Source organism: Lissotriton helveticus, chromosome 2_2 (assembly GCF_964261635.1).
Source record: "Lissotriton helveticus chromosome 2_2, aLisHel1.1, whole genome shotgun sequence".
NCBI classification, from domain to species: domain Eukaryota; kingdom Metazoa; phylum Chordata; class Amphibia; order Caudata; family Salamandridae; genus Lissotriton; species Lissotriton helveticus.
Genome location: NC_136060.1, coordinates 404,398,723 through 404,425,112, shown reverse-complemented (window position 1 = coordinate 404,425,112; position 26,390 = coordinate 404,398,723). Strand labels below are relative to the sequence as shown.

General features: G+C 47.0%; 1 protein-coding gene across 2 annotated transcripts in view; it reads left to right on the top strand.

Moving 5' to 3' along the window:
* Positions 1-24,956, top strand: part of MAEA (macrophage erythroblast attacher, E3 ubiquitin ligase) — a 413,699-nt gene extending 388,743 nt beyond the window's left edge. For both annotated transcript variants that reach the window (XM_078678642.1, XM_078678641.1), the window contains 3 exons: positions 7,780-7,913; positions 19,806-20,001; positions 24,225-24,956. In XM_078678642.1, coding sequence (XP_078534768.1) covers positions 7,780-7,913; positions 19,806-20,001; positions 24,225-24,320 — 426 coding nt within the window. In that variant the 3' untranslated portion in view covers positions 24,321-24,956. The remainder of the gene's footprint in view (positions 1-7,779; positions 7,914-19,805; positions 20,002-24,224) is intronic.
* The last annotated feature ends 1,434 nt before the right edge of the window (positions 24,957-26,390 follow it).

Below are 26,390 nucleotides of genomic sequence, written 5' to 3'. Positions count from 1 at the left end.
TCCGTTAGTGTTACTGAGAATTGACCTTTTTTAGGTCTCGCCTAGCGTTGCTGCGCACATGCGCAGCTCGCTTGGTGAGATTTATTGCTAATAAGTACTTTTAGAAAAGGGCTTTAAGCCCTGCCCCTCGTTTTCATTGGCTGGCGTCACTGTTTATGCTAAACGGTGGCCGCCATTGGAAATGAGCTATCTGTGTTGCCTCCCTTTGTCTTTTTGGGTCGGCCCACCCAGACTGGCTCGCCTGCATTACGGCTGTCATGACGAAGTTTCTTATCAGAACCTTCGCCACGCTGCCTTGCACGCGCCAGTCCGGCTCTCTGATTGGGCGCTGTGAGAGCGCTCTTCATGTGGTAATAGGCTTGTTGGCTACTGCTGCTGGTCACGTTGTTTTCCAGTTCCGGCGTATCCGAGATTCTACTTCCTGCTTTCAGCATCTGGGGAGGTGGTCGAGGGCAGCTCTGTGACTGCCAGAGCCGTCTGAGGAGTGCTATCCCTGCTGAGTAAGCCTGCAAGCACTGCGGCTGCACTCAGCTGCTGCAGGGTTGTCCCCCCCCCCGGAGCACTGCGGAAGTGGCTCAGCTAGAGCGAAGTGCAGGTAGCGGGCTTACCAGTGTGCCCCGCATGCAATCTTTCGCCATTCCGCAACCGCAGCCCGGCCCCTTCCCTGACAGAAATACAAGCTGCCATACCCAACCACCATTCTGCCTGTGCACACGTCTAAACTCTATAGTTGAGTGTGTACTATGTGTGTAACAATCACAAAACACATATATACGTCATGCAAATATTTCAAGAAGCAATAAACATTTCAGAAGTTCTCTTTATGTTCTTTTAATCTTGCAAGGTCACCCATCCAAAACGTGTTTAGTCTGGGAAGTGGACCCAAGACTTCATCAGGGCTTGAGGCAAAGTTGAAGATAAAGGGAATCTAATACTCTCAGCCGGTTGTAATTCTGTCCCGGCTGGCCTGAAGGTGAACGTGTGTGATCCTTCAGCATTACTCTACCCAGGGAATCTCTGAGCCGGTTCTAATTCCGTCCCAGCTGCCCAGGAGGTTTAGCGTATCTTGTCCTTCAGCAATGTTTAATAACCATAAAAGACGTAAAAACTCTGAGAAACAGTGAACATTCCAACCAAGTTCGCAGTGAGTGATGAACAGGCCACGAGAAGGTCCGTTGGAACTGCTGGAAAAGTGATGCCAGAGGAGTACCTTGGCTGATCAGCGAGTGAGCTGCTTCTCAGGAAAACCGGCACCGCGTCTATGAACCGGTGCACAGGCTCTTTTTCATTCTCCACATTAGTCTTGCCATCATCTCTGTCTCATAACAACATCTTCTCTGCATGGCAGGGGGCTCCAAAAAAAACAGTGAAAATTTGCGTTTATGAAGGATGAAGGTGCAAACCTCTCTCCCACCAGGGAGGAGGTAACAGATCCTTCACTTCAGCCCCCTGGAATGCCTACACCCGCCCCTCTATGGGAAGGGCAAGTGGTGCTAAGGAAGAGCAGCATGGTTAGACGGTCAATCAGCCTTTCAGACTCAATTCTACCAAAATATCTGCAACTTCGCCAAGATTCAAAAAACCACTAGTCAAACAGTAACGATTGAGGGCTTTTTAAAAATCAAGAAACCGGCATTTGCAGTTGGGCAGAAGATCGCCATCGACCAACATTCTTCATCCCTGGATAGCGCCTCTCCTTTACAAAAAACCCTCGATTTCCTATGGCACTGGATAAAAAGAAATTTGAACAAGATCCTCCGTTGCCCCTCCTTAACCTGGCAAGTAGCTTTCGGCAATCAGGTGGGGAACCGAACCATCGCACAGCACAGACCAGCATCCCTCCTAAGGACAGGGGCACGCCCTCTTCAATCTTCTACTTTAACAATTTTGTAGCCATTAACTGTCTACACTAACAACACCGTCGGGAGGGTTTCCTAAAGTTGCTACACCACTAGCTGGAAATCCTCACGAGGACTGGGGCTGGTTCGCAACTGAGCCAATATGCGACCACCTTCAATGCAAGGAGAATAGCAAATCTGATCCGGAAAAGCAGACCCAACAGTGCCCCTGTCCCCAGCTGCATTGCAGCAGCCATTTACAAACAAGACTGGGAGTTTTGGTCTTGCGCACTGGAAAAGCTGTTCAAATTCTGCATAATGACCGAAACCTCACCATCATCTTGGCACGGCTCGATCTTACACCTGATTTACAACAAGCATTTGCAATGCAACAGGTCTCGCATTTACGCGAGTTTCATCTATTGACATTGTAAATGACAATGCCTTTTATTTATGCTTTGGTTTTTGAAACATAAATAAAACGCATTGTCATTTACAATACCAACAGCTCCAACTCGCGTAAATGCGAGACCTATTGCATTGCAAATGCTTGTTATGCATAGAATTGTGGGAGGATTTAGTAACTTTGCTGTGCAATGCAATGGGTTGCGTTAAGGCGGCACTTTGTAGCGCTACCCTTTGCAAACGTGGTATGGAGGTTTATTTACATGGCCCGAAGGCATCAGAGCGCTTTTCAACAGTGGCAGGACATATGGGATCACAATGGGTTCCAGTTATAGAAGTTAAACACGAACGTTTATCTCGGTAAATACCACACCAGATAATTACAGATTGTTATAAAACCTCTAGAATTTGATTAAACTAGAGCACTTCCTTCGCCTATTTTATGATTGCTCGATTTTTTTTTGCCGGCGAGTCCGCATCTGTGTACTCAAATATACTGCAGTGGTACAGTTATTCCTCGTTCCCACTAGGTGGCGGTAAAAGATAAGTGATGCCACGTCGCCTGACACTGTGAATTTATTCTTTTTAAGCTTTGCTTCGAGAGGAGCGGACTGTGGCAGGATAACGAGGCCGTCCTTTATAAATGGACTTGGTGTTTTCACCTTTTATATCTATGAATGTTCTAACTTTGTCTAGGCTATTTATATTGCTGCTGCTGGTCATTACTCTGCTCGCGCCTTCCATTACTTTACCATTATCTTAATTATAAACCTAATGGAATGTTGGCCCTGTGATCCTGGCCGCTGATTTGCTGCTTCTGCTGGGATTTATAGTCGGCAGACACTTGCCCAGCTAACAGGACAACTTAAAGTTTCGCGCTGCTTTTTCAATTTTGTAAAAATAAATAAATCCATAAATATAAGATTGTCTCTTTAACATGTCTAAAGTCGGATACCTCGTGTACGCAAGGCATACCTGTTACTTATAATCTATAACCTCCGCGCACCCACCCCACTAAAACGGGGGCAGAGAAGACTTACAAATGAATAGTGTGTTTCGATTTAGGAGTTTTGAGCGAGTACTCCATTAGTAGCACCATAAAATGCACGGTAGTTGTAGCCACACTGCAACGTATAGGCAAGGAGTGAAAAAGAAATGGAAAAATGTGCTCCAAACGCATCACATCCCCTCCGCCCCCAGATTATGCTTTTCTCTATACTGCAGCCCAGAACATACAAGATTCCCAATTATACTACAATAGGGCCAGCGTCGATCTCCTCTTTACAGGGCAACCACCTGGGTGCCGGACCACCCCTGAAGAGTTCACCCCTTCTGCCCCATGCCAGTCACTCCCTCTGCTCCACTGTTGTTTGGACGCCTCGTTTGCGCTGTATATATATGAACATTATATTATATATACATTGATATTTATGTGACTTAAATAGTTAAACTCTAACACCAATGCATATGGAACTCGTATCACTAAATCCGCCAGAATCCCAAACTTTCAAAATAACTCGGAAGGAAACAGCAGGGCCATTCATTGGACACTCGTGCAGCGAACTCTAGTGTAAACCTACATGAGTGACCAGCACCAATGATGGGGGTCGGCCATCAGATCTTTTAGTTAAGGAGTCTTAAATGCAGCAAAGGTCCTAGGACTCCATCCCTGAGAAACAAAATCTGCATTTCCTGCCGAGCGCGTGGATAATAATATAAGCTTTTATTTATCCGACAGTTTCATAAATTGGATAATATTGCTTCCACAATATGGACGACTAGATCAATTAGTTTTAGTATGGCTACGCACCTGATCGTGTGTGCATGTTGGTGAACGTACTTTGCGAACCCAGGAGTGGGACTCAATTGCCCTGGGTGTGGCTTCTCTCTTGAAGTCCTTAAACATTTCAGTCCCTTGCTTAATAAGGACTTTGGACCTGTGACACAAGACGGATTGGGTACTGCTATCTCTCCCTCTCCTGAAATCTCTTTTCTGCAGGTCTTCTAAACTGTTGCTCTTTACCTAGACATGCACTTGATATTTACAATGTTCTAATTGATAGTAACTGGTATTTGCTGTTCCTCAACACAACCTGGTTAAAATACCGTTCTACGATCAATATTGCTCTAACAATTCCCCAAGACTTCTCTATGAAGCATTTTGATAGCGATGATAGAAAAGGGGGTGGGTGGCCATTATACATCGCTATTTTTTTTTGATCTGTCTCTAAACGTAACAATGTTAATAATATTGAAGGCGTGTCCATCAATATTATTTTAGCTCCTACTTTCGCAGTATCATGCATGCTTATTTGTTGCCCGCATGAAACCACTTCTTTACAGCTTTTGACTAACACTTTAGGTCAACTATCTTCACTGCATACTAACTTTATTGTATTAGGAGATTTTAACCTTAACATGTATGACCTTAACAACAAATCTGCACAGCAATTTGTGAGCTCCTTCGAGGGTTTTAACCTGAACTGCTTATTAAGGTGCCTACTCTCAAAGCTGGTCACACTCTTGACATTATCATGGTAATGCTCTTGGATCTTTCCTTAGCATTTGATTTGGTCTCTCGCGCTATTTTTTTCGAGACGCTTGAAAAGATCGGTATCAGAGACCAAGCCCTGCTACGGCTCAAATCTTTCATTACAAGCGTACCCAGGCAGTTTTTCTTTCTCCTTTCACCTCTGCAGCAAAGCCCCTGGATTGTGGAGTCCCACATGGTTTGGCTCTTAGCCCCACCCTTTTTAATATTTTCTTGGAACCCCTAGCTAAAACCGTTGAGTCCTGGGGAGTGGGACTTGTATCCTAAGTGGATGATACTCAACTCCTCCTTGCTTTTCAGGAACATGCTCCATCATCCTTGAGTTTTTTTAAGTCTTGTCTCAATTCAGTGGTGGACTGGATGAATGCTAGTTACTTAATGCTCAACTCAGATGAGACTGAGATTATTTCCTTGGCATCCAGTCCATTCCTGACTCGAGCCTAGGGTGGCTGTCTGAATTGAGCCCGGCTTTGAATTAGTAAGCCGGGTACAGAGTCTAGTGGCCTGGTGTCTCAGCAGACCCGCCGAGTTGAGGGTCGTATCGGGACACAGCGATATGACACAGGCAGAGGTCAGAGGCTTGAGAACCATACATAGATCCATTGTATGGGTGGAAAGAGACCCCAATGGTGGGCCACCCGACTCTGTATCTGACTAACTGATTCAAGGCAGATATTTTATTATTATACTATTTGTGCAGAGTGACACTTTTTATCTTTGGTCTGAGGAATGCCCAAGAACTCTGAGTCATATATGAGCATAAACATATCGACCTAATAGTAAGTGAACTGCGCTATTGACGCACAGTTTTTTGCTCTGTTTTTAATCCTATCCACTGGAGGCCCAAGAATAAATTACGTTTTTTGCCCACGAGAGAGAGACTTTTAAACTGTTAGTCCTTTGCCCTCTGCCTCTCACTCAGATCCCTGATACTGCTCATCTTTTACAAAACACCTCCGCTTCTCCCCGGCTGTGGAGTTGTAGCCCACAGCAGGTACCTCGCGGTCCTGCTGTGAGGAGGGAACCCAATGATGAAGAATGTCACCTGCTGGTGAGGGTTCTCATCCTTAAAACTACACAACTTTGTCTCTCCATTCCCTTTTCTATTTAGTCCTATTTTATACCAGACGTACTCTATATGTGAATTGATAATATTAGGGAGCATGACGTCTTTGGTTAGATGCTCGCTCCCCTTGTGACCCCTTGTGTGATTTATTATGGAACAAAAGTCCGTCATGAATAAAACTAGAAATGAGGACTCTTTTAAGGCATATCAACCCTTTCTTCCTCAGCACGCATTTAATTTGGCCTAATATTATATTCAAACTAAATGGTCAAGATCCCTAGTGTAGGATCAATTATAAGAGAGGGCCATACTGAGTCTCAGCCCGAGTCAAAAGGTGACATCAAGCTGAAGATTAAGCATGACCAGAAGCACTGCCTTAAGCTAATAACTGTCCGCCAGTTGAATCTATACGATAAAACAAATCAGGGTGAGTCGGAACAATTAGCCCAAGACAAAACACACCTTCAATATGACAATGACCAGTGTACCTTTCACGTGGACCATGTTTTACAAATTCTTTGGAATTGCGTTCCTTTACCACCCCAAAAGATCTTCCCACAATAAGCACCAGAGGAAGTAGAAATCCTCTTCTTCCTTGAGTAAACCCTCCTGCTTCTTCAACCATCCAGAGTGTGAACACTGGACTCTTCGATGTCATCTGGGAAAATCCAGACATTGAAAAATATGAAGCTCGAGTTCCAGGCGCCATTGGCTGGCCTTGCTCATGTCAATTTCTTTCAGCTAGCGATGCTGGATTTGTTCAGTAATGTGCTTGTAGACTGAGCTCCAGTTCCTAAGGTTGAACTCAATCCTGAGATTCTTGTGACTCCAGCACTTCTGACCCTGACAAGTTTGCACCTATTTGGGTTCCTGTCCTGGTGCCTAATAAGTCATCAAAGCCAGCCAAGGCAGCTTCACCCATTTAGTCAGTGCCATCTTTGTTGTCGAGACAGATGGTGGAGTCCTTGGAGCAAACCCTTGTAAAACCTTAAGTCTACTGAAATCATTCAGTTAGTAGAAGAAAACGTCAGAGCATGTTTTGATATCCTGCCCTTGACAGAGCACCTTTCTAGGGCCCAAATATTTGCCTGGATGGAAGAACTGTTTGGGTCCTAAACATAGGCCCTTGCCGTGCCTGATAAACATTTTATTCGTACGGGAAAAAAAATGACTCTGAGGCGGATAACACTGTTGCCCCTTATAACACTTATGTTGATATACAAAATGCAAGTAGCCTGGCTACTTCACCAGAAGAGGACATCTCTTACCCTTCCTGTTCTCCTTCAAAGGAAGTATTTTCATTTACTATGGTGGGATGAAAAGCAGCAGAAGCTTTGAATTTGAGCTTGTCCACTTTTGTGATGCCGTTTTAGCCATTCTATTCCTCCGTCTTTCAATTTTATTTATGTTTCTCTTTCTTCCTCTTGGAAATGTCGGATACAGAAAAATAAGCGCCGGTCCCCAAAAATTTGTGCTGGCGGCCCCCAATGACAACCACTGGCTCCAATTAAGCACTAGCAGTGGCGCGCCGAATTCACTGTAGGCTTCATAGGGATGTTTGGCTGAGTTATTCTCGTCTTGGAGAAGATGAAATCTGAAAAGAAAACTTGGAGAAAACTAACTTTCAATTTTCCTGGTCCAGCACTTCATGGCAAGTCCATGGTTGTAGATAAGTAACATTTCCTTTATTTCACTTACCCTCACAATTAAAAAATAAAGTAGCTCGATGTAACATTTTTGAGGCACAAGGAACAGGCTGTAATTAGATGTTCTCATTAATTGCTGTATATTTTATTTAAACTAAATATTGTTTCTTCAATTTAAAAATGCTATATCATCCTTCTGTTTCCCCTTGTGGACCTATTGTTCGTTTTGTTCTTCTCAGTTTTGTGACATGACTTGTTTTTTAATTGATGCAGGATCTTCTGGACCCCGCACGGTGGAGAATGTTGATTCAGCAATTTCGATATGATAACTACAGACTACACCAGTTGGGGAATAACTCGGTCTTCACTATAACTCTTCAAGCTGGCCTCTCCGCTATAAAAACTCCGTATCCTTTTGAATCCGACATATATTTTCACATTGTTCTAGAGCTAGTAATCAGTAACTTTTCAAGTATGGAACCTTCCATGGGGTCTTGTGCGCCATTTTGTCCTCAACAGGTAGATGTATGCGTTTGGAAAGTATGCAATGCATGCCCTTATATAATTCTCCATTTTGTTTTGAGCTAAACTGTGTAAATGGACTTTACAGTCTTGCTGTGTGGCTATTTTCTTCGGTTTTTTCCAATCTTTTAGAATTATCTCAGGAGCTCACTTTTCTTAGGTTAGGTGTTTTGTATCGTTTGCTAAGGTGTGTTTCATTGCTGTTTCGGCTTTTAATATACTGTTTACTTCAAGGGGCTGCTATTTTTTGTAGGCCTATATTTATGTCATTGTCAAAATTTGTGTTTGATGATCCACTGTAAAGTGTTTTCCCTTTGTAAATTGATCTGATTATTTACGTATTTTGTGGTGTCTTGGTTCATTTCACTTTTTTTCTGAGAGTAAATGAGCTTCAGGTCTGTCCCTAACCCATGGTCATGTCTGGTAAAAAGAGGAAGCAGGAATACTGGTTTTCACAATGTATTTAGCAAACGTTATTATGTGTTTGAAAACTAGGACAGTTGTCCTTTAAGGTACCTCAGCTGCATTGTCATATTCCAAACTCTGTTTGGAGACCCCTGCCTCTTAGTTGGAGACCCCTGCCTCTTAGTTGGAGAGACCGAAACTGCATCTTGAATAAAGAATAGTCAACGGGGGCAGGTACTCCACGTGTGTGTCCCACACATAGTAGCCATCACTTGACTACACACTCCCTACTGACAGTACACTTTCACATAGTTTTACCTATTGCAGTGCTTCCCAAACTTTTTAGACCCATTGATCCCATTAAAATCTCTGCCACCATCATACTTGAGAATTTTTTTTTTAAAGGGCTTAATTTTTGCTTTCCTAAATGCTGAACGTGTACAGTTCATATATAGGTATTTAAATTTTGTTGTGTGTTTCAAAAATGACATCCTACAACCTTTCCTCAGTTTGGGAACCACTGAGCCACTTGATTTACAGTCTTAGTTGTGGTGTGGAGGGCAATTGAGGAAAACTGTGAAAGTGACACAACCGATTTAAATAAAAAAAATAAAAGCTTTGTACCATAGAAATAAATGTTCTTACCCTTACTTCTAGTCGTGCAGATTCCCAATTCATGCTAGACATATTGTGGACTGTATCGGCATTGATCGGGAATAAAGGTAAAATTTGCAGAGCATAGCATGGCCATAAGTAGGAGCAGCACAATGAAACACCAGCCGGGGACAAACCCATCTGGCGACGTGTTCAATATATGCTTTGAAACGGGGTGTCAGTCTTTAGAAGGCAGAATGATTAGGAGGTAGCAAAACCTCTTTCTGCTGTCAAGGTATAATCGAAGACTGATCTGCACATCCCCTCGGCTATATATTCTTTTGCCTTGGGAGCTTGGTAATGCTACACTTGACCATGCATATTCAGTTTTAAGTAGCTGCCCTTGTTACTAACAGGATTAGAACACACTTGATTGCTTATTCTCACAAATTTGGTGATTCAATAATGTTTAGTCCTCACCATCACTCCACAGGAAACCAGTTGCACATTAGAGATTCTTGAATTTGTTCACTGGCCTACCCTATCGTAGAGATTAGAGTATAACCTAAAGATCAGCTAAATATTGATTGTTCATCACTGCATCTCCTCCTTCCCAGGTCAAGAGTGCCTTGAGTTACGCAGCAACACCAGATGCTATCAATAATTACATTCTTAAAAATGCTCTTTATAAGAGTAGGCTAGCTATTATTATTGGTGGCCAGTCTGATCGCACTTTGGATTTAACATTCTTTGCCTGGTGCTCAAGTTTATTTAGGAATGTTGCAAAATGCTACAAGTTACCTACGATGAAACAAGACACATGCATGAGAAGAGTTGACTAAGTGGCGATTGGAGTCTAGGTGGATGCATCACCAGGACATGGAGCTGGCATTCTATAGTCATTCCCTTACTGATGGAGGCACTTAATTGACTCCCTGACTCCAAAGTTTGGTTATCTGGAGTTTCATGAATGCACAATACCACTCTGCAGGTGACGTGGTCTCAATGGATAACTCTATTTTGGAATGAAATGTATTCCCAAATATGACAGTCGCTTGTCTCTTCTCAACATTATCTTTATAATGACCGCCACATCTAATTTAATAAAAATGTCCTCAATACTGATTTTTTGCAAGACTTTCAAAACAGGTTTGAGGGATATGATTTGGATTACTTTGTTGTTGGTGGGAAAAGTACCTAAAGAGCTATCACAAATAATCCTTTAAGTAGTTAAGAAAATATCACATCAGCAAGCAGTAACTCCCAGTGTTAAGGTTTTCGGTGCTATACTTCATGTAATTTGCTGTGGCAGTGGTTACCTTTACAGATTGTGGCCCTTCTCTACTCCAATACTGGTTGAAATCATTGTAACGCTGCCAGATCCTGTCTGGTGGGCCATGAGCAAACAGGGGCTACTGGGCCTCAGCCAGGTGAGCTGGGGCCTTTGCCTCTGATGTCCCAGAATCTGTCCTACTGTGGTTGTGCAGACGGGGACAAATACTTTTTCCCCCAGTTATGGTGATATCCAACAATTATGGACTTCTCGGGGAGTCTGTGCTTAAACTCGGGGAAACAATAACCATCCAGCAGCGCAATAACTGAATGTGCAACCTAGTGCTTTACTTTGATGAGAAAACTAGAGGTGGGCAGAAATTTGAAACATGTCTCCAATCTCTCCTGCTTCTGGGAGGAGATGGGCTGGCTGCCAACATTACCCTTGACCTGAGCTGACCAGAGCAGGATAGGGTAACAGAGTGGGACAGCGAGAACTGCTAGCTGGACGCTTTCGACTGGGGCATGTACTGTGTGTCGGTGGAGCCCTTGGCAGGCGTTGGAACTGCTTCTGGATCACTTAGCAATAAACAGCTGATGGACTGCTATGTAGATGACGGGGTAACAGTGGCATGATGGTAGCTGCAAGGCACTCTTTGGCAATCTGGTACTGTTGATCAATATAGGCAAACTCTTTTTTTTTCACAACTGTGTTTATTAGAAGTTTAAGCAGATCATATGTACAGTTCTCCAGAATCAGGAGGACACTGTCAGTGGTCAACATACAACAGAATGCATGAATAGCCTAAACTTTCAACTTGCCCCCCTCCCGCACCCCTACCCCGGCCCAACAACCCAAAATCCCCCACTTTCCCACCCCTTATCCCACCCTAGCCCGGTGCACGTGATCACTATCAGCTGCAGTATACAGATTAGAGCAAAACAGGCGTCCTGGAGCCACCTAGGCCCCGAGATCTCTACCGGTAGGCAGTCCATCATCCATGTCAACGGGAGGCTCCAAAGTCAGTTCCCTGTAGTCTGCCCACCGCTTCCAGATCTTATAATGTTTTCGGGGGCAGCCCCTGGCCTCAAACACTGGCAATTCCAACCCCATGAGGAAATCCAAGCCCGCCCTCCAGGCGCCAAGCGGGGGGGCACGGTCACTCTTCCATGCCCTTGCCAAATCCCGCTTGGCCACAACGAGGCCCAGCAGAAGGAGATGACGCTTATAGATGTTACCACCTACTTGATCCAGGATATGTAGAAGACCCAGTCTGGGCGTACGAGGAAGATCCCACCCCAGCACTTCCGACAAGCAGTTCCTCACTCCATCCCAGAACCGGGTCAAGCCCACACACGACCACACAGTATGCATCAGCGTGCCTCTCTCAGTCCCGCAGCGCAGGCATTCTGGGGTAGCAATAAGGCCAGCCTTCCACAGTCTCTCTCTGGTGTAATAGGCCCTATGCAGGTACTTGTACTGTATAAACCGGAGTCTCACAGCTATGGCCGCTCCACGGGGGGACTCCAGCGCCTCCCTCCAGTCATCCTCATCCAAAGGACCAACATCTATCTCCCAGGAGGCCTTCAACGACAGAAGGGAAGAGGAGCAATGAGTGACTAGCGTTTGGTAAATTTTGGAGACCTTATCTCCCAGGTCTCCCATGAAAAGCTTAGCTTCCACGGGGCTAAATTCAGGAAGTCGGTCCAGCCCCACCAGACTCGGTGCAAGAGCATGACGAAGCTGTAGGTATTTAAAAAATTGGGTCTTGGGCATGTCAAATTCGGCGCTAAGAGCTTGAAAGGATTTGAGGGTAGTCCCGGTAAGAACATGGCCAAGTGACGAGATCCCTATGGAGTCCCAGCCACCAAACCCCCGCAACGAGTCCAGCGCAGGGAGCTGTCCGTTGTTCCAAAGTGGAGTTTCGGCCGTCAGCCGACCCCACCAGCCCATGCGGCGCAGCGCCTGTCTCCAAATCAGGAAAACTACCTGAGTAGCCTGCTGCAGTTTTTTCCGCTGCCCGGCCGAATACAATAGTGTATGGAGCGTGGCGTCCCCCATCAGAAGATGTTCTAGGGCGTATGCCGGATCGCCATGTCCACCGTACCACCACTCGTTTAGAACCAACAAATGGGAGGCTTGGTAGTAGGATAGAATGTCCGACGTTGCGAGACCTCCACAGTATGTGGACAAGAAACAAGTCCGCAGCGCCACTCTGGAAGCACCCCCAGCCCATAAAAACCGACCCAGCAGTGAATTCACACGACGGAACCACTGCGGGTCGACTCTGTGTGGATGGTTTTGCAGTTGGTACAAGAGTCTAGGAAGTGCGACCATCTTGAAAATTGCAGACCTGCCATAAATATTAAGAGGCATGCGCGACCAAGTTTTGATGTCTGATTGAACCCTGTCCCATACCGGCTGTATGTTACGCTCCCATGCAATTGCAGCAGACTCCGACAGGAAAACTCCCAGATATTTTAGTCCGCCGATCGCCTCTTGTAGAGCCGAGGCCCAAGGGAAAGCCTCGGACTGTCCCCCCAGTACCCAAAGGGTCGATTTGCGCGGATTGAGGAAGAGTCCCGACACGTCTCCAAAAATGCGCATCATTTCCAAGATTCGAGGGCCCGAGCGATTAAGATCGGTCAAAAAGAAAAGGACATCATCCGCGTACAGCGCGATCCTGTCCGAAAGTCCCGCTCCCCACACAAAGCCACGAAGCTGCGCATCAATGCGCACCCACGCAGCCAGTGGTTCCATGACCAACGCAAAGAGGTAAGGGGACAGGGGGCACCCCTGTCAGGTCCCCCTAGCAACCGGAAATCTCTCCGATACGGCTCCTGAAATACGCACCGAGGCGGTGATGTCCGTGTATAACAGCCTGACGTACGAGACAAAAACCGGACCCAGATTGAGGCGCGGCAAAAGAGCGAAGAGGTAAGTCCAGCTGACAGAGTCGAATGCCCTGTCAATGTCCGCTAGCAGGAGCGCCGCCTGTTCCCCAGTCGCCCCCATCGCGTCCACCGCCACCTGCGCACGTCTGATATTGTGTCTTGTCGCTCTACCCGGCATAAAGCACGCTTGATCCGGGTGGACCAAGTCCACTATATACGGGAGGAGACAATTTGCCAACGCTTTGGCCAACAATTTGGCTTCAAAGTTGATTAGGGATATTGGGCGATACGACTCGTGTCTGTCGGGAGGCCTGCCCGGTTTCTGGAAGACTACGATTTCAGCCTGTCTCCAGTCCGCCGGTAAGCTACCACATTCCCGCGCTGCTTCTAAAGCCCGCCGATAGTGCGGTCCCAGCTGCAAGTGGAATTTCTTGTAGAATTCGCTGGGAAATCCGCTCGGTCCGGGCGCCTTTCCAGTGTTGAGTTGTCCCAGTGCGTCACCCAGTTCCTCCGCCATCAAGGGAAGGTCTAGGGCCGTTCTGGCTTCATCCGATATCGCACGGGGGGGAAGGTCAGCTATGAACTTGTCAATCGCCTCCGGTGGGAGACTGTCCCTAGGGGCGTATTGTACCGCATAGTAGCCCGCAAAGCTCGCCGCAAGGGCAGCAGGATCCGTCATGGCAATCCCATTTCCGTCCGTGAGGCCCGGTAGAGTAAGCGGCTGTAGAGTTTGTTGACACAGCCGATGGAGCATGGTGCAGGACTTGTCGCCCCATTGGTAAACCCTGCTCCGTGTGGCCAGCCAGGCTTGTCGAGCCTCGTCTAGTAGGACCGAGGCGTAGGATTGCTGCGCCTGCAGGAGCAGTCTTAGCGCTACATCGCCACCATCTTCCCGACACCGATTCTCCAAAACTCCCACCTTAGCCGCAGCTGCCACTGTGGCCTCCTGGCGACTTCGACGGGCAGCAGCACACCAGGCTATATCCACGCCCCTCAATGTGGGCTTCATGGCCTCCCAGACCGTCATACCATCCACTCCCTCTGTCAGGTTCTCCTGCCAGTATTGGGCAATCGCTCCGCGCATGTGCGTCGTATAATCTGCCTGCTGGAGATGCCACGAGGACATCCGCCACCGGAACGGCTGGTGCGACTTGCGCAGTCCGATCCGTACTACGACCGGGGAGTGGTCAGACAGCCCCCGAGGCTGAATCTCGGCCTGCTTCACTCTGTCGAGAAAGGCCCCTGGTACAAACACACAGTCCAGCCGGGAGAAGGAGCCATGCACAGCAGAAACATACGTGTACTCACGCGTTCTGACATGCAAATGTCTCCAGGCGTCCACCCAGCCCAACCCATCAATCATTGCCTTCAGACGTGTAGGGGAGGTTGTCACCGCGGCCCCTTGCAGCCTCTGTCTGTCCAGGCACACATCCACCACATCGTTCCAGTCGCCACCTATCACAGCCAAGGAATCTGGTATCTCGGCCCACAATTCAAATAGGCGCTCTGCCAGGGACCACTGCAGAGGAGGGGGAGCATACACACTGCCAAACACCACGGGCTCCGCACCAATCATACCCTTAACAAACACATATCGACCTTGGGGATCGAGCCAATGACGCTCGTGGGTATAGGACAGTCGTCGATGAATGAGGATGGCCACCCCCCTCGAGCCCCTGGAAAAACCTGCATGAAACACCTGGGTATATCCAAAACGTTGTAAACTCAGTACCTTCGTTCCCAACATATGTGTCTCCTGTAACAGCATGACATCCGCTGAGTCCCTCTTACCCCAGCGCAGCACTGCCCCACGCTTAATTTTGTCCAGCATCCCCCTGACATTCCAACTTAGGATTCGCATAGAGCCACTAGCGAGCGCCTTCTCCGGGAAATCACCCATAGTCTCGATGGGAAGGTCTCTGAAAACCCCAGGACCCAGCCCAGGCGCCTGGTACCATGTATATCACTGCAGCAAAAATCACGTGCATCCCCGTCAAAACACCCCTTGCCCCCCCATTTCTGCCCACTAACACAACCCACCCAACTACCCAACACCCGACTATCCCCCCTCCCCCACCCCTATACCTCATGAAACACTGAAGTATCTGTCGCGGCATGGGGAGCTTCAGGCCCAAAACAGAGCGCCCAAAGCCACCCATACCAATGGATCCCACTACTCCCTCCTACTAACAGTACCTCCCCTTAGGGCCACCCCCCCGAACGTGAGGGGACTAGGCCGCCCATGGGTCAGTACCCCGAGCCCCATTGAACCACAATTGTCCCACAGCTCGAATGGAGCGAGGCAGTCCGTCAACGCCTATATCGCCCCTCCTGTGTCAAGCCATGCTCCAGATCTCACCACACCAGGTGCTAGACACTTAATCGATGCGGCAACCACTCAGGGCCTCCTGCAAAGTCCAGTGACGAAGAGTTGCCAGGGAAGCAAGAAAGAGGTCCCACGGCCTTCAATTCCCAGTCCCGGATTGAGCAGTGTCAGACTGTGCACCATCCAGAGGGCCACCCCCGGATCGGGAGCGCCGCCGTGATCGAGATTTCCTGTGTCTTTTACCCCTGACGGAGGATTCGCCCCTCTCCTGCGACGACCCACGCGATGATCCGGGGTTCAAGCCCGGCTGGGCGTTCGGTCGGAGCCTGGTCGTCTCATCAGTCCAGCCAAACACTGCTTCCGGGGTATCAAAAAAGTGGGTCTTGGATTGAAAGACAACTCGAAGACGAGCCGGGTACAGCAGCGAATATTGGATCTTCAGACCACGCAGTTTGGCCTTCGCATCCTGGAAGGAACGGCGTTGCTGCTGCACCAGCTTAGTATAGTCTGGGAAAATCATAATCCTGTGATTGTCAAACAGCAAAGTCTCCTTGGCCCTCGCTTCGCGGAGTATAGTGTCTCTGTCGTGGAAGTTAAGGATTTTAGCGATGACCGGACGTGGCCGTTCTCCCACCGGCGGTTTCTGCATCAGGGCTCTATGGGCGCGCTCCACCACAAAGCAGCGCGACAGGACGTCCGGGGGAAGCCAGCTTTCCAGCCAGCGCGTCAGGAACGCATCCATGGGCCCCTTCTCGCAGTCCTCTGGAAAGCCCACGAAACGCAGATTATTCCTGCGCGCTCGCCCTTCTGCATCCTCGACGCGGAGTGCCAACCCCTTTTGGATCCTGTCCATTTCTGCCACTTTCTTTTTCAGGGTATCCACATCATCCTCCACCCCTGTGATCCGGGTTTCGGTTTCTGTGATGCGAGCAACAGCATTGCGGAGGTCCTGACGTAGTAGCATGACATCGGCTCCAACCGCACCAATCTTGGCATCAAGCATGTCCCTGGATTGTGTAATGGCGGCCATCAGGGCCGCGTTATCAGGACCCGTGCCCTGGCCGCCCCCGGAGGCCCCGGATCCCCCACTGGGTCCGGTGAATTTGTCGATCGGTCCTTGTTTGGCGGATCCAGTGCCGCCCCCGCCTCTCGTCATGGTTAGTAGGAATTGGGCGGACCGCTCCGCGCCCACGGTAGGCCCTACACCCACTGCAATCCAACAATAGAGTCCACTCGGGGGGCCCAAGGTAACCACAGTCAGGGCCTGGAGGCCGTCCCCAACGAGCACCCCCAGAGACCAGGCACCACTGCAAAGTTCCGGGCGGCAGGCCTCTGGCAGAATACGTCCGCCCCAACCAGGAGTGCAAATATAGATCCGTCTCCTCACCTGCTCAGGGTCTCGAAGGCTCAGGTCCAGACCCCCGCCAAGATCTGTGTACCAGGACGTGCACAGTAGGGCCCGAATCACTGGGAGACCAAGCCACACCGGTCCTCCAGGCTCCCCCAGGCCCCGCTCGGATCCCAGTGCAGCATATGCGAGGCAGGCTCCAGGCTCCTCCAGTTGAATGGCGCAGACACCACACCACCCCCTGGGCCACAAGTCTCTTCGCCACGTTTCACAAGCAGGCACACTAGAGTGAGGGGGGAGGGGGGGGGGCAACCACAATCCATCGTGTGCTATCGTCGGGTCAGCTCCTGGTCAACACCAGGGCAGCTGGTGTGTCTCTCCAGCACAGCGTTCACTCCCCTGTCCGAGAGCCAATGAAGATGTTGCTGGGCGGGGATCGCCAAACTCGAGGCCCCGGCGTCTCCAGGGCCAGGCAGGCCGCAGTCCCCCTCCGAAGTCCCTAGGGCCTGAAGTCTCTCCTCCGCCACAGCAGGATCAAGCAGGGACCTACCCTGTCGCGCCACTGGTTCCAGGCAGCTCCGGGCCCAGTCAAAGGAAGCGCGCCCCTGGGTTCACGCCACCATAGAAGTCCAACCCACGGGGCAGTCGGGCCCCGGCCGTGAGCCGCTCCTCCGGGCACCCCCTGCACTTGTCTGGCTGTCTCAGCGGGCACTGCAACTGCCCCACCAACACCAGAGACGATCCGCGGCGACTCACCGCAATCCGGGCCCGGGCCAGCCCGGGGTCGCGAAACTCAAGGCCCCGGCTGCTCGGGGCCCGCATAGGCCGCCGCACCTCTGTGTCGTCCAGGGGTCGCTCCGATGCACAAGGCTGCTCCACAGGGCCCCACAGTGGCTCCTCCAACCTCCGGCGCTGCAGTCCTGGCCAGGGAATCGCCCGGCCGGCCCAACCACCGGCCGCCGACTCCGAAAATCGAGGTCCCGGCTCCGCCTACAGGCTCCAGGCCGCACCTCGTTGCAGACGATCTCGGCTCACCGGAGCGGCAGAAGGAGCGATTCGGCACACCGGAGAGATCCGGGTGCCGCCAGGAACACTCGCCACACAGGTAGGGCAGTTAGCGGGCTCGGGGGCCAGGATAATTCAACGGATTATGTCTGGGCTGGCGGGAGCTCTACTGCGCTGCGACCGCCATCTTCGCCCGCCAAGCCACGCCCCCAATATAGGCAAACTCTTGGTAGTTGGTGTAACCACCACCACGGGCACAGGTCTTGCTTCCAATGGTGATGTCTCCCACCACACAGCTATGGGATTTGGTGGCAATGTCAGCCAAAATAGGCACAGTTGTTGGTTTACTCTGAGAGACCAGCCACAGTGCTGTTGTCAATCCAAGATCCCAGCTTGGAACTTCAGTACTAGAGAGGCTGCGGCAACATGCAAGGGCTCTTCACCAAGCTTATCAACCGCCACACTGGACAGTGTTGGGGAGCAAACAAAAAACAGAGCTCACCTATAGGATCTCTCTCACTCTGAACAACTGACTGCTGTCCCACCCTTCACCCACACCATCTACCAAATGTCAGCGCTACAGGAAGCAGCCCCTCTTAGCAAAAGGACCAAACTGATTTCTAAAGGAGCCTGGTCTCCTCTCTCCCTACTCCAGGTAGGGAGGGAGGTTCTCCTTTCAGCTTCAGGAATGTCAGCAATATGCTTCTCTTGACTTGGAAAACACCTTCACTACCCCATCTTGGCCACAGGAACAGGTCAGGGTCTTCCAAAATGGAACCTGCAGGCCTCGATGTTATAATTCATCTCTGTGTGCACTAGATGAGAACATCAAAAACAGAGTAGCAGATATTCTCAGTGGGGAACTCTGGGCAGGGGAACACAATTTTATAGGGGATATTTCAGTACCTAAATGTGCATAGACCAATACATTGCACAGCGTGCTACCTATACCATGTGCTGGGTAGCAGACTATGCATGTCACACACACAAGTACAATTCCCTGTGGCCAACGGTGGCTTTATTTTTAAAAGCTAGTGTTTTTTCTTGGTGGGCCTTAGAGGCTTAGTTATGAATTCCAGTCAAATTATTAGAAGTAGCTGACGTGTGTTTCCTCAAGAATGACTGTATCAAGGCATCTTTTATACAGGACAGTGGGCACTAGACAACCTTGAGTCTCGATGGGCTGCAGTGGCCTGGTAGCGAAGAAAAATGGCCTACTGGAAATATTTCCTAAACCTGGGAAACCCAAGTAATGGTTAGTACATTATGAGGAACAACAGAGGCACTCAGGGAAAGGACATCAAAAAAAGATGGCTGGTATGTATATTGGTGTATAATACCAAGTTATCGCACTGTATGCCATGTAGTGTCCTGAACTCACTACATTGGTGCTCTGAAGATCTGTACATGAATCCTCCCCTGGAGGATCTAATTTAATAAAAAAGAATGCATTTAATGGAATAAATAATCTAGTTAAAGTTTTGGTGAACACTGACGCCAGTCTTTATCATTTTGGACTTTGCTACACATCACAAAGGTGACCTCTGAGTACACACACTCAGAATCCACATTTTATAGGGAATATTAGAATTTTAAGAATACGTCAAGCCATCATTGAGATTAGGCAAAAAAAGAAGACAGTAACAAAGAGGAGTGAAAAATTGTTGAGCAGCATGGATGGATAGGCAAAGGCAGGTGCCATCTACCAAGCCAAGGAGTATGGGCAGAGTAAATGAAAATAAAGGTTGAGTTACACCATGGGAGGTGAATCAACACATCATAGAAGACACTGAATAGATGATCAGAGTTATAGGATTTATTCTTTTGGTGCAAGCGTTAAAAGGGAAAATTACTACTCTTCACATTTTGTCTATTATGATTTATATTTCCATTTCTTAATTGAGCTGAGTTTACTTCTTGACTGCCTGTTAGACAATGCTATAAAGAGGATGGGACTTCCAAAAACCCCGACTGTCCTGTGTGCAGTAAGTCCTTGAACAAACTGGCTCAACCCTTACCAATGGCGCACTGTGCCAACTCGCGGCTAGTCTGCAAGATTTCCGGAGATGTAATGAATGAGAACAATCCACCCATGATGTTACCCAATGGATATGTGTATGGTTACAATGTAAGTGTAAATATAATAAAAAATACTTCAAGTACATAAACTGCAGCCAAACTAATACTTGGCAATTGTGTTTGTTAAAACTGACTTTTGAATGTGGTTTCATTATTGTATTTCATTTGATTAGTTCATATGTTTCAGTTGTGTTATGGATACATTTAAATACTCTTAAACTGTTGTGCCTCATTGTGCTGACATTGTATAATCTCAAACCTTGGTGCACAAAGACCTTCACGTTGTGGTTTGCAACTAGCAGATGAAGTGAAATAAGAATACCACTGTGTATTGTTTGTATGTAGTTTGCTTAAAAACACTCATTACAGTCTTTTACTCATTTGTTACCTTATTCAGGGTTATGGGAACAGTAACACTGCCGCAGTGTAAGCTTACTTCTGAGAGCTTTACATTTAGGCCAGGTTAACTATCGCATCCTGTCCTCGCTTTCTTCAATCCCTTGTATGCTTTCTCCCAATTCTGTTTTGAGACTTCTCGGACCTGCTTTCAAAGTTACAAACCATGAACAGCAGTAATAGAAAATAAAGAAGTACAATCCATACAGATCCCTTTCACGTGATTATGAGGTTAATGATGTTTGACATACATTTTGTTGTCTCCAAAAACAACTTTGAAAGATTTTTCTTCTTTTGTCTCTCACGCATACATACATAATGCTAAGCAGCACATACAATCATATCACTTTCTCTCAATAAGTACATTACATCCTCCTTAGTTCTCTCTCACTCCATCGAAGATGAGTGATTGCATTTTTTACACTTTGCTGATGCATTTATGATGGTGACCTATACACACATCATTTTCTGATAGAAGATCTAAAAATTATGTTTTGGCTAGAATGGTTTTCCAAGGAATTTTGCTGATGCCCATCTGTAAACCCATACCTGGATAAGTGGACAAAGAAGAGCCCTTAGCTCTTCATGTAAATTTTGATTACTTGACAAATTGATGTAGGCATTTTTAAGAGCTTACCAGGTATTGGTAATCACAGCAGTTGTCATTGATTAGTCTTCTGAATGGGTTTCAGGGCTCTGTTTTATGCAGATGACACCCAAATGATCTTTGTGTTTAATCAACATTCTGTTACTCGTCTCAGTGAATGTCTTAAGGCTACTCTGTGTTGGATATAGGAAATATACGTAGAACTAAAGACTAACAAGACTGAATCCCTTGTCATTGCCCTGGCAGTTTTTCTCTATAGGAGGCTTGACGTTAACAATCATTCTGAAGTTGTCTTGCCATATCCAGTCTCCAAGACAAATAAAAATTAAAAAAAATATTTAATAAAATTTTTTCTCTTGATCGCCTAATTAAAATGGTGTCTGCTACATTATTCCATCCGTTGTGTCTTTGCTGATCATTTTATCCTCTCCACGTGATCATGGCAGAGCTGAGTATACTCTCGTGACTAAACTACAGTAATGCCTTCTATCTCAGCCTTCATTCGTGGCATTAAAAACACTTTAGCTTTTCCAGAATGCCACCGTCTAGCTGGTGTGACAGTTGAGAAAATACAAGCATGTGCAGACTTTCTTTGGCATGTGCCTTGTTTTACATGAGCAAACTGTGGTGATTGTGCTCTTGGGGTCCTTGTACCTAAATAGTTGATGGCTTCTCCTGTGCATTTGTGTCTGATCAGTAATCGGCTTGGCTTTTGGAAAGCACCACTTCTCTGTTGATCCCCGCACAATTTGGCTCTTCGCCATACTATCGAACTGCTATTTACGAGTATCCAAGAGCAAGCTTCATAACTAACTTTCATTCATTCCTCAAGAAAGGACTTTGACTACCAAAAGATAGTCATATGTTTTCCTGTGGTAGGTTTGGGGTTGTCTTTGACCTGATGGCCTTTTCTACCAATCAATCACTCGTTTGTGAAGACTGCTGCTGGGACTGGGCCAGGAACAGATAACATAGGAAGCTTGTGTTCTATAGAGACAAATTAGTGTGGTAGAGGAAAGGAGCATATACCAGCGACTTCCTGTAAAGTCTGAATTGGAGCTGAAAACTGGAGTAAGCTTGCAGTAACTGAGTACTACGTGCAGGAGAAAAACATTGAGATAAGTAATATACTACAGGAACCAAATAGTAAGATCTTATAAAAATCAACGGGAAGCAAAAAACCTGAAGCAGTAGCTACAAAGCATAGTCACAACGAACTACCTGCCATAAATGATAGCATGTAGTTTCTGTGAAAAGGATTAGTACAAGTAAAATAGATCAATGCTATGTTATTCACAGTTGTTTTATAGGGTCTTGGGAGAAACCCCAGGCACCCTTGTGGCAGAAGAGTGCTAATGTGAGTCTCTGTCTGAGACTTTTAGCCTCAGGTGCAGGGTTTGTAGAAAACCAAAAACGTAGCAGGAGCAAATAGACTAATGGAATAGGAGACAGGTCACATCTATTTAAACGAAATGGGAAAGCAGGAAATACGTTGGAAACTAGACACCCACAAGAACATAGAATCCAAAACTGGATATCTGCACTGGAATTCAAAAACAGGAGTAGTGTACAGCAACAGGACAGGAATATTGAAACAGCATGAACTTTATCAACAGAACATGATTCTGGAGTGCAATATAGCACCAGGACATGAATCAGAAACAGGCGCTGCGTCAACAGAACAGAATTTGTATAATGCACTCAGGACAGGATTTCAGGACAAGTAATCCGGTAAATCCAAAAAGCACCAGGACAAGAACTGAGAATTGAGGAATCTGAAATCTGCAGGCAGCACATCAGCAGCAGTTGGGTTTAATGCAGAATCATGGCCATGGGCAGCTCAGAGCAGGAGCGCGGGTGCAGACAGACAGTTTGAGCAGTTAACCAGGAGCAGAGAATCATCAGTTTGCTTCAGCAAGGAAGGCTGCACTGGGTCTGGGAAATGCACAGATTAAAAAAACACAAAAGGTATAAGAAATGGAACAAGGGGCGAAGTGAAAATGGAAACAGATTCTGTCTCTTGGGGTATCTGTGGAAATCAGGTAATCAAAATGAACAGTGCTCCATCTCCGAGCTTTGATTTCTTGAAGGCTTAAGGAATGAAAGAAGTACACGAACCAGAGTGCATCATTATGCAAAGTGAAAACCAGGAATGTACTGAAAAGTGGAAGAAAGTTTGAAATATGATGTCTCATAGTCAGACTGCTAACGGCAGGACCGTCCTCCTCACCCCAGTGCGTTTAGCAGCACCGCTAAGTAGCAGGATCCCAATAGCTGTCATGGGACCACTTTGTAGAAATTAGCTTTTTAAGTAAACTTAAGTAGCATGCTGTCAGAGGGGTCAGATTTCTCTTTATTAATTTGTTAAAGCTTCATTTCTATAAAAAAAAAAATACTTTGCTGACCAACTCTCTGACCTCCAGTTGGATAGTGTAACACTGGAGAAGTATTTCTCCAATTTGAAATAGTGTGCAAGTATTTTAGGACAATATTCAGATCACTTGGGCCGCTGGTGCTACAGTCCATTGGAATGTAGGCAGTCCAGTATTGCTATATCGCTCCGGTGGCTCACCTGAACATTAGATTGTATTCATGACCCAGAGCTGATCCGTGAGCTCCGTGTGAAGGGTAGTTGGATAATACTTTGAAGGGGACTCTGGTATGTGTAGAGTAATGCTAACCATTGATCCTGCAAAAAAAATAAAGTCCATTTATTATTAAGCCTGTTTTAGATGTTTAATTCGACTCAAAGTGGACGAGAAAATAGAGGCTTGTCACCTATAGATTCTGTGCATTGGTCCATTTCTTTGCAGTGTGAACCTATTCTAAAATCACTTGCTGTGCATTATTCTTCCATTTTATGATTGGCTCAGGCAGAAGTAAAAAAGTATTTTTTATCTTGGGCGTCATTCATATACGAAGCCAAACCGAATGATTTCCCCACTATAAGAGCATCATCTTTAGGTTCCATTTTTCATTGATTTGGAAGCATACACCCGATTGGACATTGAAAATTATAGGTAAGTAACTTCTTATTTGGGTGTGTAGCTGTTAAGTGTGCATTTATGTGGGGATTGAAATTGGAATATACAAATGTACAAATTTAATTTACACACCTCCGAAATACATTATGCAAAGGTAGATTTAGATGTCCTATCTTTATTAAATGCTTTACAATAAAACCAGGGAACATATCTTTGACTAAAGTTCACGAGCCCTGTAATTCTGCCATCTAAGATGAACACTGATATTTTTTTCTTTTATTTCAGTCTCTCCTCTCTATCCGCCATGATGACAAGGTTATTTGCCCAAGAACCAAAGAAGTTTTTAACTTCTCCCAAGCTGAGAAAGTGTACATCATGTAGATGGATAGTTCTGGTGCGCGACGGAGTGACCATAGGGTACAAGCGCCGTAAAAGGGCGTGTGCCCTGCTTGAGGGGTCTGCAACGTGGCAAAGAAGCATAACTGGCTATCTAGAGAAATACACCTTCCTGGTGGTAGCATGTTTCTTGCGACCAAAGATCAACAAGCAACAATGAAATCTCGCTAGAGACAAAATATGAACTATAAAGTTTGTACTTGAGAAAAAAATATTTTGATTGTAATTGTTTTGTAACATTACAAGTATGCTCCTAAAATATGGTTTAATGCTAAAAAAAGTGAATTTTCTTTAAAGTTGTATTAGATATGTGTGTAGGGCTCAATATATAATTAGTGCTGCTGCCTTATTTCTAGCTTTGAGAATGTATTCCATTGAAAGAGCTGTTCTCCCTTTTTGCAGGATCCTAAATATCTGAACAGTCTTTCAAGAAGCTGCCATAAATTTTAAAGTTTAAATATTATACAAAATATGGAACTAATATTTCAGTTTTAAACATTAAAAGAACATCCTTAAGACTACACAACAAAGCAGTAGGTTAATAATATTGTAGAGGTTTGTATTTAGCAATTATTTTTGCATGTTGGTATTGATTAGCAAATAAAGGATTATCAATGTAAAGTCTGTGGCTAAAACTTGCTTTATTCTTGGTCGATAAATCAATTCTTTATTGTACCGTGCCACATTTCGAAGCGCTTCCTTCTTGAAAATAATTATTGGGACAGGATTACTTGAATATACAATTACATCACTTACAAGGAGAAATAGAAGCACAAACAACCGGCAACGTAAAATGATGACAGAGGGACATTTTCTATGGGCACTAATGGACAGGACAGTTTTTTAAGCTGGACTAGGAGTTTCCCCTTCACGAGTGTTTCAAGCAGGGGCGCCTCCTCCGTTGAGCGGAGGAGAATCGTCCTGCCTGCTGCTAGCACAGTAGGCACACATGAATAAGTAAAACGGCTTGTCAATGCCATTTTACTTAAACGTCGCAGTGCAGGGGCGTGGCTGAATCCTGCAATTACAGGATTACAACTGCCCCTGCAGTGTGCATGTCGGGTCGGATGGCTCTTTTGCTATGGCCAGCCTGACATGCGCACTGTAAACCCAGCAGTCCCCTGGGTGTGAAACAGCCGTGGTATTGCTGACACAGGCCCCCAGCCTCAAAATGAGCACTGGATTAGCCTGCTCTCACCAGTCCTGGAGCTGCTCCAGGATTGGTTGCATTGGACTCCACTGACCAGGAAGGAAGTCCTTCCCTTCCTGCTCGTGAACACTGATTGGAGAGGGAGGTGCACACCTGGGGGAGCAGTATATATTGAGTTTGGCGCCATAGCACCCCACCATGTACTGGGGCACCCTTTGCCTGAGGCAGCCTGCCAAGGAAACGTGCCACTGTAGGTCCAGCTTTGCCCTTTGTCACTGCTAGCCGTCCTCTACTGGGGCACTCCTTCTCCGAGACACCTCATGCCTGCTCTGTGCCACTGCCCATCACGTGCTCTCTGCCGGGGCACGAGGTCCAAGGATGTACCTCGTATCAGAGCTTGCACTCTCCTCTGCTAAATGCCCAGCGGTGGGTGGGGCAACCCGACTGCATGGCTTATCTGCCTTGTGCAGCGCCTGCTCGGTGCCACTGTCAGATGCTCTGTGCCGGGGATCAGAACACGTGTCACTGCAGGGTCTGCGCTGGCCTTTATCACTGCCAGGTGTGCCGCGGTGGGGCAATCTCCAAGGATAGGTGCCACTGAAAGGCCTGCCCTGTCTTTCATCACTGCCAGACGTCCTGAAGTGGAACATCCATACAAGGACATGTATCACTGCAGGGCCTGCTCTGACCTTTATCACTGCCAGGCGCCCTTTACTGGGATATCCTACTACGGGCACGTGCCATTGGAGGGCCTGCTCCTACCTTTATTACTGCCAGGCGTCCTATACTGGGACACACCTCTAAGGACCAGTCTCACTTTGGGGCCTGCTGAGCCTCTTGGCACAGGCATGCGGTCTGTGCTGGACACCCCTGGCTGTACGAGCCTGCTCTGCCTTTCATCACTG